Consider the following 17,846-nt stretch of genomic DNA (forward strand, 5'->3'; position numbering starts at 1 on the left):
CGATGATTTTATGTGGCCTCGTTATTTGACAACGACTTGTTGTAGTCACTGATACAAATATGTTGCATCTATTGTTTTGTGGTATGAGTGACGCCTCGCTGTTCGATCATGACTTGTGGTCACTAATAGAAATCTGTTTCATCTATAGTTCTGTGACAGATTAGTATAGTGGCGTGTGTAGTTTTGGTACATGTGGTAGCCATTTAGGGGTTTACTATGGTTCCCTTGTCTGAGAAAATTCACACTAGATCATTTTTCTTGTCATTGGAGCATTGTCCCCAATTAGCACCTTTGTATTAGTTTGCAATGTTAAATAAAAGGATAATGATAGAGATACTAAATTTTTAAATCAAATGATATGTCACCAATATGAAATAAGCACGTTAATCAACACTTAAGTAATAATCCAATCATCAACATCCACATCAGTTAGTTTACAAAATTTGGTTTAGAAGTTTGTTCTCCCTAGCATTACTTTAAATGAACTATCAACCTATCGTTTCTTGTAAAAAGAGAAAAGATAAGAGTACAAGTAGACCAGAAAAGGAAAGATAAAGAAAATGAATGATAAAGAAAATGAAATGCTGAGATTAAAAATAAAAAATCTAAATCATTGTGGAAATCAAAACTAAAGGCTGAAACACTCGTAAATTGAATGATACATATCATTGAAGCCTTACTCGATTTTATACTTTACTTTGGTCTTTTTTCTTTTGTGAGAATGATATTCTTACTTGTCTTAGTGGTTGTTCAAATTTCTCATCTCACGTTAGAATGAGATTCTTTCGAGTTTCTATAAATTTCTCTCCACTTCTCTCTTTTCATCTTCAAATCTTGTAACCATTTTGGAGACTTATATTTTAAAAATTGTTTCGGATTGCAGATTCTTCCTCGTCAAATCGGGACTTTGGTTTGTTTTTGTTCCTGAATCTTGTTGATTGCCTTGCTTTCGAAATATAACACACACATACTATGATTTCTTCTCTTGTTCTTAGCATTTATATAGAGTAGTGTCGTTTTTTTTTGTTTTTGTTTTTGGTCAATATTTAGGTGGGGTTCTGAGGAGAAAAGGGAGCCTTGAATTTGGATGAGGAGGGCCACAAGGGTGCTTGATTTCCACTATAGCACTTGCCCTCCACAAGTGGTGTTAGACAGCTGATTTTGTTTCATTTTTTTTCTTTCACATATGCCCTATTAACATAAAATCTCGTTGAATAAATGGGCAGGTTGAATATGACTACTACAGTTGTTTCTACAGTTCTTAATCATGAGAACTATAAGGATTGGAGTTTTCGAATAAAGACCTACTTTTTGGCCGAAGATCTTTGGGACGTCGTCCAAGGCACCGTTAAGGAACCTCCTGAAGGAGAAGAATATAAGGCTTGGAAGAAGAAGGATGCCAAGGCCCTATATGCAATCCAAAATTCTTGCGGGGATAATTATCCCTTAATCAAGGATGCAACCACGGCCAGAGAAGCATGGCAAGATTTGTCAAAGAAATTAGAGCGAGTTGAAGGACCACCAGATGTTGAAAGTGGTACGTACATACAAGAAATGTTGATGAGGATCATTTTGTAATTATTTTCACACGTACGCGTAGGCATTTGTATATAGGAAGGGAGAAGAAAAAGAAAATTAAGAATTGAATGATAAATCAAAATTTTCATTTTCGGCAGACAAGACAATTGGTGAAGCGTATCCGATTCCAAACAGGCCAGAGTCAGCATTGGAAGAAGGTCGGAGTGTCCCTGGAGCAGGACATGATGAGAGCATCCAAGAAACTTTCGTGAAATATGTCAAGTCTGATGATTGGGATACTGCGATCAACCTTCTTCGCCAACATCCCCAGGCAGCAAGGATGACAGATTGGCCACATACAACAGCTCTTCACTACGCAATCAGGAAGAGGTGCAGCGTGCGCATTATACAACAGTTGGTGGATTTAATGGATAACGAAGCCTTGGAAATGACAGACGTTACTGATTGCACAGCTCTTAACGATTTGATAAATCTGTTTCCAGAAAGGGTTGAAGTAGCTGAATGCATGGTTAAAAAGAACCCCAATTTACTTACTATTTTACCGAGATTTGATCGGAAGGCACTAGTTACGGTGGCCCAAGGGAATACAAAAGGGGATCGAATGGCTCGCTTTCTCTATAACCTCACTCCACTAGAAACAATAAAAGTTAAGGATGCCGCTCAACTTATTTCTGACGGTTTTCGTCTCCAAAGATTTGGTACAACTTTTCTCCATTTGATTTTGTTTTTTTTTTTAGGTTACAAATTTTGTCTATATATGTACTTACAATGTTTTCTTCTCACACTTGTATTATATATAGATATTGCGTGGGATTTGATTCATCGTTACCCAAAATTGGCCATGGCTACAGACCACGACGGGAATATCCCCTTAGCAACATTGGGTAGTAATCATTTTGCATTCAAAAGCAGAATGCCGCTCAGTTTATGGGAAAATTTGATCTATTATGGTTAGTACATAATTGCTTTTTGTTTTCTCATTGTATTTTTTTTTTCTTTCCAAAAGATACGGCTTGATATAAGTCCAATTTTATAAGTCATTATTAGTATTAGTCCACTTACATGAAATTGGTCCAATGTCTAGAATTACACATCATCATACTTTTATTTTCGTACCAATACTAATATACAACTAAGATTATAAATATGTAAATGCACATAATCCGATAATTATAGGATTACTAGTAGAACGAATTCCTTAATTATAGGAGTTGAACTAATCCCTTAATAACTTCAACTCCCCAGTAGAAAAATCTTCTTCTATATAGTTCCCTTAATAATTTTGTGTTCAACTTTATCAATTGTTTTTTTCATTTTGTGTTCACGTTTCTGTTTCCACAACAAAAAATTTCTATTACTGAATTTATTTTATAAAAAATAAAAATGTTGCATGGCATGCGTAAGGCCCACTTGTGTTAAATTGTAAGCCACGGGTACCGACCCGATTTCTCTGCCCTCTCACTTCCTATACACTTTTATATTCTCCTATTTTATGCGGTTACGGTTAAGCCACGTCAACATTTTATATTAATTTTTTTTATAGAGATAATAAGACAAAAAACAATAGTAATATAAAATGTTGACGTGGCTTAACCGTGATCGTATAAATAGAAAATGATGGAAGTGTATGAGAAGTGGGAGGGCAGAGAAGGTAGATCCCACGGGGACATCTGATCCAAGGTTGAAAAGGCTCTGACTCTGACAGTGATAATGGGTACGGATTTGGATCCTTTCCTGAGCTAATGGAGAGGATCCTCCTGATCAATCATTGTGGACTGTTGAATTTTTATCCAATAGCTACAAACAGGAGGTCCCTTTAAAGTTATAATAATTATAACCGTTGGATAAAAATCCAACGGCTCACGATGATTGGTTAGGAGGATCCTCTCCCACGATGATTGGTTAGGAGGATGATTGGTTAGGAGTCCGGGAGAGGATCCAAATCCAATGGGTACAAACGGGTTGGGTTCTGGTTTAAATTTTTAAACCCATTAAGCTGCTGGTTTGATATGACACAACACTTAAAAATAATTGATTTGACACACAAACACTACAAACACAATGGTTGAGAAGAATATTTCATTGAATTAATGATTGGGCTTGTATTCTTATCTTGATAGGTATCCACATAAAACCTCTTCCTCTTCCTCCCATCAACAACAAGGATAGTCATATAAATGTTGATGAAGGGCCTCTCGCAGAACAAAAAGAGAATAAAAGGCATCATCTCATTTACTCAGGTAATTTACATGTCTGCAATCCAATTTGGTTTTTGTTAATGCCATATTTCCTACTTAGATTGTTTTGACTTAGCAAAACACTTGAACACATCGTACTCAACAAAAATAAAAAATAAAAAATAACATAAACAAAATGGGCAGATTAAAACCGAAAAAGAATAAGGGTTTTCTCGGATTTCACCTTAATTTCACCCACAACCTTCCATTCTTCTCGGTCGAGCTTGGAAACAACCTTGATTCACCTTCCTCCTCCCCAATCATCCACGTGCATACACAAAATGGAATGAAAATTCCAAATATAGAAATCGATCCCAAAACTTAAAGCTTTGATTTTGGGATTAAAAACACTTACACTGGAGGACAGCCCACGAGGAGTGGATCATTCTTACCTCTTGGGTCGAGCTCCAATTCCGGTAGGTTTGGCCCGAAATTCCGCGAACGTCATTTCTTAGATCTGAAATTAAGGAACTTCGGCTACGAATTTGTAGAAACTATCTTGGGGTTTGAAAAGAGGACGGAAAGAGGATTGTGAAGGTATAATTTGACGGTCGTTGGTGACTGGTGGACGACAGCGCTGTTAGTCTTTATTGGGTTGCTGTTGCAACGTGAAAGGGAAGAGGGAGAAAGAGTATGCAAGAGAGAGAGAGAGAAAGAGAGAGAGAGAGAGAATGGGTTTCTAAAATTAAAAAGCGACAAAAAGAAAAGGAAAGGAAGGGAAATAAATTAAAATTAAATGAAAATGAAAAAAAAAGGTAATTAAACAGAGAGAGAGAGAGAGAGAGAGAATGGGTTTCTAAAATTAAAAAGCAACAAAAAGAAAAGGAAAGGAAGGGAAATAAATTAAAATTAAATGAAAATGAAAAATAAAGGTAATTAAACTGATAGCATAAGGTAAAATTCAAACTAATGGTAGAAAATAAGTATACATCCTGCAGCTAATGGAAAAATAACTGATATGAGGGAAATGGTGTTAGTGATAAATAAAATGTTTTTGTTTTGTTTTTCATCAAATTTGACTTGTAATGCAGGAATGAGTTTATTCCGAAGGCTAATGGCGAATCTCCAAACACTTTTGGGTGGGCCACATACACATTTATATTGTTGATTGATTTTTTTTTTTTATGATAGTTTTATTAATAGTCAATATTATTTTAAATGATTCTTTTTTTTAATGAACCTAGGAATCAATCGTATATATCAGATAAAATTGGTGCATGAGCGGGTCCAATAGTTTCTACCTCTCATGTGTAAAGCAATGATTGAAGGAGATATGAATGATTATAAAGCAAATAAATTGACGGAAGCACGGTGTGTGGCAGCAAAACGAGGGCATGCAGAGTATATTACTCATTTTCTCCCATATGACATACTTGATGTTAGGAACGAAAAAAATCAAAGCCTACTCCAAATTGCTATTGAATGTCGTCACTACAATGTTTATAATATTATATGTGAGTTTCTCCGAAAACAAGATAAAGATGGTCTCAATCAATCCAGGTATGGCTGGCATTCCGAAATGCTAAAGAAAACAGTGAAGCGTAAAGATAACCTCGGCAATAATATGCTACATACGGTAGCAAGGATTACCCCATTGTCACAAATTGATCACATTGAAGGTGCAACTTTGCAAATGCAAAGAGAACTACAATGGTTCAAGGTGACTATATATCTATCTATATATGCTTATATTTATGAAGTGTTTTCCCTATATGTTGTTTATATATATTTTGTGGCTATAATTTTACTCTCATTTTTCCCTACCCCTGCACATATTTTTGTTAATTTATTTATTCAATTTCAAAGAAAAAAGAGAATGTAGAGGTTACTTCACTTTAAAAATAAAAAACAAAAACAATAAGTTTGTCGACACGCACAAACATAACATGAAAGAATTGAAATTAAAATGGAAAACATTATTATGATTTGACTACGTACTATATTATCATCCTATGTGCTTAACTACTGATTTTGGGTTATGTGTTCAAAGATTTAAATGAAGCAATAAAGATTTCTAAGATACATATATAAAAAATATTGTCGCAAAAAATGCAGGAGGTAGAGAGAATCCATGGATCGTGAATCTAAAAACAATGATAAGAAGACACCGCGAGAAGTATTTACGGAGAATCACAAAGAAATGTGGAAAGATGCAAAAAAATCAATGAAGGAAACAACAAATTCTTGTACAATTGTAGGTGCTCTTATTATCACCATAATGTTCGCTGCAGTATTCACAGTTCCTGGTGGATACGATGGAGGTACAAGTCTTCCTATATTCTTAACTAAAAAGGTCTTCATAGCATTTATGGTTTCAGATGCACTCTCACTGTTTTCTTCCACAACTTCGGTTATCATGTTTTTGAGCGTTATCACTTCACGTTATCATGAAGATGAATTCCACGGATCCTTGCCCACAAAAATGATAATAGGCCTTTTCACCCTCTTTTCATCTATTGCCAGCATGATGATTGTCTTTTCTTGTGCCATTTACATTATGCTTGACGGAAAATCATGGATTATTATTCCAACCATTTTGCTAGCCAGTGTTCCACTTACCTCGTACCTATGGATGCAATTTCTGCTGCTCGTTGAGTCTTTTCTACTTTTAGACTGGGAGCATTCGAATCTGAAGTTTCTTATTTTTTAAGAAATTTGTGAAGAGAAGCTAATGTACGTGCTTTTTATTTGGCCAATTATGTATGTGCTTTCTATTTGGCCAATTATGTATGTGCTTTCCATTCTAATCCTACATTTGGATAAAGATGCAAATTATTAGAAATTGTAAAATGACAGAATTTAAATTCTCATCAAAGAAAATTTCGTCAATTGCAAATTTTATTGTTTGGAGATTATGTATGTGGAATTTCAAAAGGACAAATTATAAGACTGTTTAGGCCCAAAATGTTGGTTTGGGCCGAGTTTTATTCTCGGCCCAGAAGATCTTACGAAAATGTCACTGTGGATCGTTTAGTTCATGGGCTTCCTAACCTAGGTTGGCCAAGTCGTACTGCGAGACGAGTAATTGAATCCTGGCGCAATAAGGAGTCTCGGCAAGACATAGATATTGATAACCCGGAAGTGAATACGGCTTGATAAAGGACAGGGTTCAAAGTCTTTATGAAAATAGGACTGGTCGAGATACTGGTCGAGATTCTGTTCGATCAGAATAAGAAGTCCTAATCCGAGTAGGATTTTAACTCGATCTAAAGAGGACCTGAAGCTATAAATAGAGGAGGTTGTGCATCATTCAAGGCCCCTTCAATTTCAACACACAACTGCCCTACGCAAATTCTCTTAACAACCTTGAGATTTTTTCCTTTTCTCTTTTCGCCGACACACCTTCAGTTTGGATAAACAACACTGTGAAGGCAACCGGTGATATCTTTAGTCGGCATAGATAACACTGTCACCGTAGAATCAGCCGATCTCGTAGCATCTTCAGTTGGCATAAACAGCACTGCGTCGAGGGGGACTAGTTATCTATCCAAGTCTCGGTCGAGAAGGATTTCCGAATCCTTGTTGGTCGAGGTCATCTCATCAGCCTTCTCGGCAAAGTGAGGTGTTACAGCCTACTGGGCTCGGCATATTGCACGCCGAGTTATTTTATGATTAGATACTCATAAGTGGGATTTAGAGTTCGGCATTCCAATGGCCGAACCACGTTTACTGTTAAGACTTATATTCGCTTTGAGTATTTGTGCCCTTACACTTTGGTGTCGATTCGGCGTGAGTTTACTCTGACGAATACCATCACTGTGACCGAATTCGACGACGACGATTTGTGAACTTCGTAAGAATAGTAGCCTTGTTTTCAGGTTCGAGAACCCAAGAGGCCGAGACGTGTTCCTTCCTCGGTCGCAATCGCAAGACGCAGAAGTCATTCGCGCACCCAACGCAACATCAGTAAATTTTACTCCTCGGCCGAGCTCGACCGACGAGTTGGCACGCCCCGCATTCAATCGAATGACGTAGTTAGCTCATAGATTACTCGGCATGCGCACCACGTAGACTTGGTACTTTTTAGGGTCAACATTTTGGCACGCCCGGTGGGACCCAGTGCTAAAACTACGAAGTTCATGCCAATTGAAACACGATCGGTTAAAAAGAAAACAGCTATGGGAAAATCAACAACCGATTTGCCAATTCAGAACATAGGACAAAATGTACCACAGGCGCATAATCCCTTTAGCGCCGTGACGCCTGAGTCCACAAGCATGACTCGCCAAGAAAAGGGAAGTTAATCTCGGCGGTCAACTTCGCAGTCTAGAAATCCATAACAAAAACACCTGCGTTTTCAATGAAGGGATAATGGATGACTGTGATGAGGATGGTGGTGAAGGCTCTGATCCACCAACAAGATCGTTTCTTCAAAGACGACTTGACGAACAATCTCGGATGGTTGAACAGACATTTAGTCGAGGAATCGATAAACTGCACGACGTGATACGCAGTACCAGTGAGACACAAACCAGATTGCTCGAAATACTGGTTAGTAAGGTTAGTGACGACATGTCTTTCGATTTTTCCCGACACTTGCCACCAAGAAATAATCTATTACCAATAGTAGAGACCGAGCCAATCCCTGCTCGGCTCAAACCAATTGACTTAGAAAAAAAAGAGGATCGGGTAGTAGGTCAGATGAATCCGACCAAAAAGTGGAAACAACACCCGTTGATATGACCGAGGTCCAGCGGATGATCGATTCAGCCATGAAAAAGGGGCCGAAGTTCCCTAAATTTATCCATCTGTATCCAGCTTATGTGGAAACATTCGAATACCCTAAAGGTTTCAAAATTCCAGATTTTAGCCTTTTCGCTGGGGAATTGTCCTTGTCTTCGTTAGAACATGTGGCTCGTTTCACCGCGCAATGCGGAGATGTTAATAATAACTTTCATAAGCTACGACTGTTCAACTTTTCCTTCGCATGCATCGACATAACTTTAAGATGAACCCGGCCAAATACGCCTTTGGTATGTCAGCCGGTAATTTCTTAGGATTTCTTGTCCACCATCGCGGCATCGAGGTAGACGAGAACAAAGCTCGTGCAATTTTTAACGCCCCACACCTGACGACCAAAAAACAACTCCAGTCCTTGCTGGGGAAAATAAATTTTCTTCGCCGCTTCATAGCTAATTCAAATGGCAAAATGAAGGCATTCTTTACGCTTTTGAAACTTAAAGACTCAGACAAGTTTGAGTGGCATGAGGCCCTTTCAATTTCAACACACAACTGCTCTGCGCAAATTCTCTCAACAACCTTGAGATTTTTTCCTTTTCTCTTTTCGCCGACACACCTTCAGTTTGGATAAACAGCACTGTGAAAGCAACCAGTGATATCTTCAGTCGACATAGATAACACTGTCACCGTAGAATCAGCCGATCTCGCAGCATCTTCAGTTGGCATAAACACCAGTGCGTCGAGGGCGACTAGTTATCTATCCAAGTCTCGGTCGAGAAGGATTTCCAAATCCTTAATGGTCTAGGTCATCTCATCAGCCTTCTCGGCAAAGTGAGGTGTTACAGTCTACTTGGCTCGGCACATTGCACGCTGAGTTATTTTATGATTGGATAATCACAAGTGGGATTTAGAGTTCGGCATTCCAACGGCCGAACCATGTTTACTGTTAAGACTTATATCCGCTTTGAGTATTTGTGCCCTTACACTTTGGTGTCGATTCGGCGTGAGTTTACTTTGACGAGTACCATCACTGTGACCGAATTCGACAACGACGATTTGTGAACTTCATAAGAATAGTAGCCTTGTCTTCAGGTACGAGAACTTAAGAGGCCGAGACGTGTTCCTTTCTCGGTCGTAATCGCAAGACGCAGAAGTCAGCCGCCTACCCAACGCAACATCAGCAAATTTTACTCCTCGGCCGAGCTCGGCCGACGAGTTGGCACGCCCCGCATTCAATCGAAAGACGTAGTTAACTCATAGATTACTCGGCCTGCGCGCCACGTAGGCTTGGTACTTTTTAAGGTCAACAAAGACAAAGAAAGTGAAAACCATATATGGCAAAAGAGAGTGAAACAAGAGAAATATGAAATATATAAAACCCAAAATTCATAGGCACCAAATAAACTCGCGGTAAAATGAATTTTGCAGAAAAACCAGAAACCCACAACCCAGCCTCTCTCCTCTCTCTTAACCCTGATTTCCAGAGTCCACAGGATTTACAGCCCCCCACCCCGTAACCCTAATTTTGTTATGCAGCAAGTTTGCATCATACGACAACACAGAGGGAGCAGTCTAACGAAGTAATCTCACCGTCCGAATCGCGAATAGAGCATTAATTAGCACCTCTGTCGAGGAGTTGTAAAAAGAGATCGAGAACGGCAGAGCTTCTGGGAACAGCACGAATATCAGCTTTATAAAACTCATGTTGAGCTCAGAAAATTGGAATTGCGAAATGACGACGATTTTTGAGGAATTTGAACTCGGACAATTGGACCCCCAATTTCTGTGTTTTTTTTTTCAGCTCGGCAATTATCGATTTCTTTCTTCCAATTAGCCAAACGTGGAAAATCCAAATTCTTGTCGTCAATTCCATGCTTTTAGTTAAGGGAGTTTTAACGAAAGCACACTAAAAAGTCAATTATGGTACTATTTATTTTACCTTTTATTTTGTCTTTATCGTTAAAACTCAAAGTTTTCAATCCATTTTCATTAGTTTTCTTTTTAGTTAGGGATTTTTAACTTTTCTTTTAGTTTTCTTATTAGTTTTTCTTATCCAAACAACGTAAAAGAAAATTCCAATTCAATAGATATTTTTGGGTTAGTTACTAAGACAACCTCTCTATATGGCTCTATTTTTCATTTGATAAAATGAATTCATTGAAGCAAGCGCAAAAGGGTGAAAATTGCAGCAATGTTTGTTTGGCCTAGATTTGTAATCTCGCGTCCAGTCGAGGGGACGCGCTTCCAAGTTGGCGCGAGTAACTCCTTTTTTTCCTAATTTATAAAGTAATTTTATTTTTCTCATTTTTAACGTAATTTCAAGTGTATTTCTTATTTTCTCGCACTTTATTTTCTTGCAATAGGATTATTGAAATTTAGTTACTTATCGGTTCGATCTATTCGACCAATTCATTTGGGTTGATACGATTTCCCTTCCCATGCATCCCATCCTACCATATCAACCACAATATCCATTCAACATCACTTTCACGAACAGCCCCAATCTAAAGTTCTTTCACCTAAGGCACAGAGAGCCCTCGATCGAAACGAGTTCCTTGCTCGACCATCAATCACATTGAAAGAGGTCAATTTAAGCCAACCAAAATCACCAACTTACATCTTTACTCGCTCGACCTTAGGCAGTGAGTTACCACGCTCGCTACACAAACTAGAGGACCAAGAAATCCCAAAATCCTTGGCTTGTTAGCCGAGACCGATTTTAAGACCAACAATGTTATAAGCAGGGAAAAGACATCCCAGCAAGTAGAGACTAACAAAACTAAGTCACACAGGCATACCAAAGGAGGTCAGTAAAAAGCACTGCCGAGCAGCAACAATTCAAATACCGGAGGATATGGTAATTCATCGTGTGACAGGACCAAGACCAAATATATCATATTTTTGAAAATTACACGTATATCAAAAAATGTTTGGACTTCGAGAAGACAATTCACGTGTTAGTGGCTTAAAAAATATTTGGAACATGAGAAACCTTTCCACAAATACTATCAACATTGTGTTGACCCTAAAAACTACCAAGCCTACGTGGCGCGTAGGCCAAGTAATCTATGAGCTAACTACGTCATTCGATTGTGTGCGGGACGTGCCAACTCGTCGGCCGAGCTCGGCCGAGGAGTAAAATATGTTGATGTTGCATTGGGTGCGCAACTGACTTCTGTGTCTTGCGATTACGGCCGAAGAAGGAACACGTCTCGGCCTCTTGGGTTCTCAAACCTGAAGACAAGGCTACTATTCTTACGAAGTTCACAAATAGTCGTCATCGGATTCGGTCACAGTGATGGTATTCGTCAGAGTAAACTCACGCCGAATCGACACCAAAGTGTAAGGGCACAAATACTCAAAGCGGATATAAGTCTTAACAGTAAACGTGGATTGGCCGTCGAAGTGCCGAACTCTAAATCCCAATTGAGAGTATCCAATCATAAAATAACTCGGCGTGCAATGTGCCGAGCCCAATAAACTGTAACACCTCACTTTGCCGAGAAGGCTGATGAGATGACCCCGACCAACAAGGATTCGGAAATCCTTCTCGACCGAGACTTGGATAGATAACCAGTCGCCCTCGACGCAGTGTTGTCTATGCCGACTGAAGATGCAACGAGATCGGTTGATTCTACGGCGACAGTGCTGTTTATGCCAACTGAAGATATCACCGGTTGCCTTCACAGTACTGTTTATGCCAACTGAAGATATTTCGGCGAAAAAGAAAAGAAAAAATCTCAAGGTTGTTGAGAGAATTTGCGCAGGGCAGTTGTGTGTTGAATTGGAGGGGGCCTTGAATGATGCACATCCTTATCTATTTATAGCATCAGGTCCTCTATAGATCGAGTTAAAACCCTACTCGGATTAGGACTTCTTATTCTAATCAAACACTATCTCGACCAGTCCTATTTTCACTATGACTTTGAACCCAGTCCTTTATCGAGCTGCATTCACTTCCGGGTTATCAATATCTATATCTTGCCGAGACTCCTTATTGTGCCAGGATTCAATTACTCGTCTCGCAGCACGACTTGGCCGACCTAGGTTAGGAAGCCCATGAACTAGACGATCCACGATAACCTTTTCATAAGACCTTTCGGGCCGAGAATAAAACTTTACCCAAACCAACATTTTGGGCCCAAACACATTGACATCAATGAATGTATTATAACATGTAGTGTATCTACTCATATTTTGAATACACTAAAAGTCTCTCCCCACAATTGCCACAATAAATGCATTAACCACCATGACCTAGTGTCACGGGATGACTCTTTAAGCCTTCCGCCCGTGCGGCACTTAGACTTGAATAACTCGATGAACAAGCTAAGTAAGCCTTCGAAGCCTCGCTTCCCCGGATTGAATCACAAAGAAAGCTAAGATAGCTTGGAGAATGCTAAAATCACTTAGAAGATGGGAGAAAGGAAGCTTTGTATTGAAACTTAGGAGAACTTTACAATTGCTTACAATTCTTGGATGGTTTGGCCAAATGGCCTTGCCTCCTATTTATAGGCCTAAGTCACCTCCTCAATGGAGGGTTCTAGAATCCCCTACTTACATCCAGAAATATCTAGCATAGTTCTAGATACAACTTGCCTAATCTAGATTGTTCTAGGTGAGGCTTTAAATATGTACACTTGTGTGGAATGTTCCGGAATTCCCTAGATTATCTTGAATGCTCCGCCATGTTCTTGATTTCTCTGGGACGTTCCAGAAGCTTCCATGAAGACATGGCTTCATGGGCTTAGATATATGATGTCTTGGGCATTTCTTTGTTCTTGACACATGGCCCGTGACATCCTCCCCCACTTAAACCGTCGACGTCCTCGTCGACTCCTGCCTCTCGAATGTCTGAATCAAGTCCTTATATTGCCATAAGGACGTCTCCTTCTCCCATGTTGCTTCGGAGTATGGTAGCCCCTTCCATTTGACAAAGTACTCCACATGTTTTGGTTGTCTTGGTCGCACCACGACACGCTTAGCTTCAATGCTCTCTACTTCTTTGTCAAATGCCTCTGTCATCAAAGGGGGTGCTCGATGAGACTCACCTCGGCTTGGTTCCTCATTGTCTGCATGATAAGGTTTCAAGTTGCTCACATGGAACACTGGGTGAAACTTGAGACGGGGTGGGAGTTCCACAACATACGCGGCTTTGCCAACCTTCTTGATGATAGGGAATGGTCCCTCATATTTCCGCAACAATCTCTTATGCAAGCCACGAGTACTCTTGTGCTGAGACGCATTGAGCTTCACAAAGACTTGGTCGCCAGTTTGGAACTCCACATTCCTTCGCTTGCGATCTGCCCATTTCTTCATCTTCTTTGAAGCCTTCTCCAAATGAGCTCGAGCAAGTTCGTGGGCTAATTGCCACTCCTTAGCGGTTTTGAAAACGGCTGGACTATTCCCTGTGTAGCCAGTCACGACCGTGTTCGGGGTCAAGGGTTGTTGCCCTATAGCCAACTCGAACGGACTTTTCCCCGTCGACTCCGAACGTTGCAAGTTATAAGAGAATTGGGCAACATCAAGTAACTTAGCCCAATCTCGTTGATTGGCACTAACATAGTGCCGCAAATAAGTCTCCAACAATGCATTAACCCGCTCCGTTTGTCCATCAGTTTGGGGATGAAAAGCCGTGGAGAAGTCTAACTTTGAGCCAAGTAGCTTGAAGAGCTCCTTCCAAAATCTGCCCGTGAATCGAGCATCTCAATCACTGACTATGCTCCTCGGAACACCCCAATACTTCACCACGTGCTTTAGAAATAAGCGTGCAGCTACTTCGGCTGTGCACTCCACAGGTGCGGGTATGAAAGTGGCATACTTGGTGAATCTATCGACCACGACGAAGATAGATCCACATCCATCAGACTTGGGCAAATGTGTGATGAAATCCATGGTTAGACACTCCCATGGTCTTGATGGGGTGGGAAGTGGTTCCAACAGTCCTCCCTGTTGCCTTTGTTCCACTTTGTCTTGTTGGCACACAAGACAAGTCTTCACGTATGAATCTACATCATCCCGCATTTGTGGCCAATAATAAGCATCGCTCACCAAAGCCAACGTGCGGTGAGTGCCAGGATGTCCTGCCCACATTGAGTCATGGCACTCCTTCAGGATTTCTTTCCTTAAGCTTCCCCACTTTGGGACGTAGATCCGCTTGCCCTTAGTGTATAGCAAGCCGTCCTCAAGCCAAAACCTTCTTGTCTTCCCATCCTTGACAAACTCCACAATGTTCTTGGCTTGGACGTCATGTGATAAACCTTCTCGGACACGGCCCAAGAGATGGCTTTGCGGCTTGAGTACCGTAGCCATTAACTCTACTCGTCTACTTAGAGCATCGGCCACCACGTTCTCCTTTCCTTGTTTGTACTCTAGCTTGTAATCAAACTCCGCTAAGAACTCTTGCCACCTTGCTTGCTTAGGTGTGAGCTTTTGTTGGGTTTGAAAGTAGCTAGTGGCAACGTTGTCCGTCTTGATGATGAATGGGGTTCCAAGCAAGTAATGCCTCCAAACTCTAAGGCAATGGATGATGGCGGTCATCTCCTTTTCATGGGTCGTGTACCTCTTCTCGGCATTGTTTAGCTTGCGACTTTCATAGGCTATCGGATGTCCCTCTTGCATCAACACTCCTCCTATGGCAAAGTCGGAAGCATCAGTGTGTAACTCGAATGGCTTGTTAAGGTCGGGCAACCTTAGTACAGGTTCCTCCATTAGGGCCTTCTTCAACCTCTCAAAGGCCTCTTGACACCGGTCCGTCCATTCTCATGCCTTGTTCTTCTTAAGAAGGTCTGTCAAGGGTGCCGCTATGGCTGAGTACCCTTTAATGAATCTCCGGTAGTAGTTGGCTAGCCCCAGAAAGGATCGTAGTGTCGGTACCTTGGTCGGCGGTTCCCACTCTTGAATGGCCTTGATCTTGCCCTTTTCCATCATAAGTTTTCCCTCCTTTATCTTGTGGCCAAGAAATTCTACTTCTTTTGCGGCAAAGGAGCATTTCTCCTTCTTGACATAGAGTTCATGCTCCCGAAGGGTCTTGAACACTATGCACAAGTGCTCGACGTGCTCCTCCAATGTCTTGCTATAGACAACGATATCATCAATGTAAACCACGATAAACTTGTCAAGATAAGGATGGAATACCTTATTCATCAATGTGCAGAATGTTGCGGGGGCATTGGTCAGACCAAATGACATGACTTTATACTCGAACGATCCATATCTGGTCACCATCGCTGTCTTCGATTCATCTCCAGGGGCTATCCTCACTTGGTAGTATCCCGATCGAAGATCTAACTTTGTGAAGTACCTTGCTTCACCAAGTTGATCAAATAAGTCGGCGATTAACGGAAGTGGGTACTTGTTCTTGATGGTAATCTTGTTCAATGCTCTATAGTCGATGCACAACCTTAAGCTACCATCCTTCTTGCGTTGGAACAAGACGGGTGCACCATATGGGGACTTGGAGGGTTGGATGTAGCCATCATCAAGTAGCTCGTTGAGTTGCTTCCTCAATTCCTCCAACTCGGGTGGCGACATCCTATAAGGTGATTTGGAGGGAGGCTTAGCACCAGGCTCCAACTCAATCGCATGGTCGACCTCTCTCCTTGGTGGCAACTTCTTTGGAAGTTCCTTAGGCATCACGTCCGCAAACTCCACAAGGACGTCTTCCACTTGTTTCGGCAAAGGCCCTTGCTTCTCCTCCCCTTCATTCAACATTAGGGTTGCAAGAAATGTGGCCTCGCCTTTCTTCCAAGACTTGGCAAATTGAATTGCCGACAAGTGCTGGGTACACTTCTTGGCTTGCCTTTCCAATGGCACCAGGCAAGGTTGTCTTCCATCGGCTAGGATACAGAAGATATTGTAGAAGGGAATGGGAAAGGCTCGTACCTTGTCCATGAACTCTAACCCAATGACTACGCCATAGTCGTCCATCTTGACTACGGTGAAGTCGATATTTCCCTTCCATGCGCCAATGCCTACTTGTACATTGCGCGCAACTCCAACAATGGGGGTGGCAGCGGAATTTACCGTCTTCACGCTACCAGGCTCCTTTGTGACTCGGAGGCCAAGCCTTGTGGCTTCCTCCGACGTCATGAAGTTGTGTGTTGCTCCCGTGTCCACCAACACACGCGTCGTCTTGTCACCAGTCTTGACGTCGACGAACAATGATCCTCCTCCAACCTGAGCCTTGGGTTGTGGGAGGGTTGTCTGGATGGCATTCAGTAGACGGATGCATCCCATGCTTGCATCGTTACTCTCCTCGGCCTTGTCCTCCTTGAAAGCCATGGCCTTAAGGGCCTTCTTTTGTGGGCAATCTCGCATCATGTGAGGGCCGTCGCATAGGTAACAGTTGGGTTGCCAAGACTTACCCTTGCCTTTGTCATGCTTATCGGCTTTCTTCTCCTTCGGTTTGCTTGTCTCGGCCTTATCCTTCGGTTTATGTTCTCCCCCACTTTTCTCATGGTTATCCCTCTTCCCCGTGGACTTGGAATCACTTTGGTGGCTTGATTTAAACTCAATCAAGGATTCGGCAGCGGCAATGGCATCAGACAATGTTTGCACGTGTCTCCTTTGTAGTTCGAGTTTTGCCCAATTTTGCAGTCCACTCATGAAGTACATGAGCTTGTCTTCCTCTAACATGTTGGGCACCTCGAACAACAAACTCACAAAGGTGTTGACATAGTCTTTGACACTCCCCGTTTGCTTGAGCCACCTTAGTTTCTCCTTGGCTTCATACTTGGCATTTTGGGGATAGAAGTGCAACATAAGATCTTTCTTAAATTCATCCCAAGTGGTGAGAGAAAACGTACCTTGCTCAATCTCCATGCTCCGACGACGCCACCACATAAGGGCATTGTCAGCTAAGAACATGGTTGCCGTTGAGATTTTGGACTCGTCATCTTCAAGCTTCAGGTACTTGAAGTATCGCTCCACGTTCCACACGAATGTGTCGAGCTCCTTTGCTTCCCTCTTCCCATTATAGGATTTGGGTTTAAAGGAGTCGATTACCTTGGAGTCCAACGCCTTGATTTCCCTCGACCCTTGCACGAATTGCTTCACGACTGCTTCTTTACAAAACGCCACATCTCCCTTGAGTTCCCTTGTGTCCTTTATTTCTTCTTGAAGCGCCACAAACCTTGCCTCTATGTTGTCAAGGTGAACCTGGACTTCCCTCCGCATCTTGTCTGCCATGGTGTTGAGGGCGCCAAGGAGCTCATCTCGTAGCCCTTCCACCAAGCCACGCAGTTCATCCTTACCATTGTCCACCATGGTTTGGATTTCCTCCTTGTCGACAACGTCCTCATCAAGTCGAGTATCGAACTCGAGTATGGTTCGTTCCACCCTCTCGAGTGGCTCTTCCATGGTCTCCATCGATGCTTGCAAGTCCTTTAA

The 17,846-nt window shown here is 41.5% G+C and overlaps 1 protein-coding gene, 1 long non-coding RNA gene and 1 pseudogene across 4 annotated transcripts; 2 read left to right on the plus strand and 1 right to left on the minus strand.

Moving 5' to 3' along the window:
- LOC103417096 (DEAD-box ATP-dependent RNA helicase 42-like) overlaps positions 1 to 17,846 on the plus strand; it is a 98,099-nt pseudogene that overhangs the window by 5,589 nt on the left and 74,664 nt on the right.
- On the plus strand, positions 409 to 6,612 carry LOC139193593 (uncharacterized). Of its 3 annotated transcripts, none has more exons than XM_070816933.1 (8): positions 409 to 1,537; positions 1,677 to 2,237; positions 2,340 to 2,489; positions 3,660 to 3,779; positions 4,808 to 4,855; positions 4,961 to 5,117; positions 5,277 to 5,436; positions 5,832 to 6,612. In XM_070816933.1, the coding sequence occupies exons 1-6, from the start codon at positions 1,219 to 1,221 to the stop codon at positions 5,008 to 5,010; spliced, it is 1,248 nt and encodes a 415-aa protein (XP_070673034.1). In that variant the 5' UTR covers positions 409 to 1,218; the 3' UTR covers positions 5,011 to 5,117; positions 5,277 to 5,436; positions 5,832 to 6,612. The 3 variants fall into 3 exon arrangements, with proteins under 3 accessions (XP_070673034.1, XP_070673035.1, XP_070673036.1); XM_070816934.1 differs by having other exon boundaries at positions 706 to 910; positions 1,227 to 1,537; positions 4,961 to 5,436; XM_070816935.1 differs by lacking the exons at positions 4,808 to 4,855; positions 4,961 to 5,117 and having other exon boundaries at positions 824 to 1,537.
- Positions 3,751 to 4,101, minus strand: LOC139193597 (uncharacterized). The gene is made up of 2 exons (XR_011577912.1): positions 3,961 to 4,101; positions 3,751 to 3,792 (listed from the first exon to the last, which is right to left on the minus strand). It is a non-coding gene; the product is annotated as an uncharacterized lncRNA (long non-coding RNA).

Source organism: Malus domestica, chromosome 17 (genome assembly GCF_042453785.1).
Source record: "Malus domestica chromosome 17, GDT2T_hap1".
NCBI lineage: Eukaryota > Viridiplantae > Streptophyta > Magnoliopsida > Rosales > Rosaceae > Malus > Malus domestica.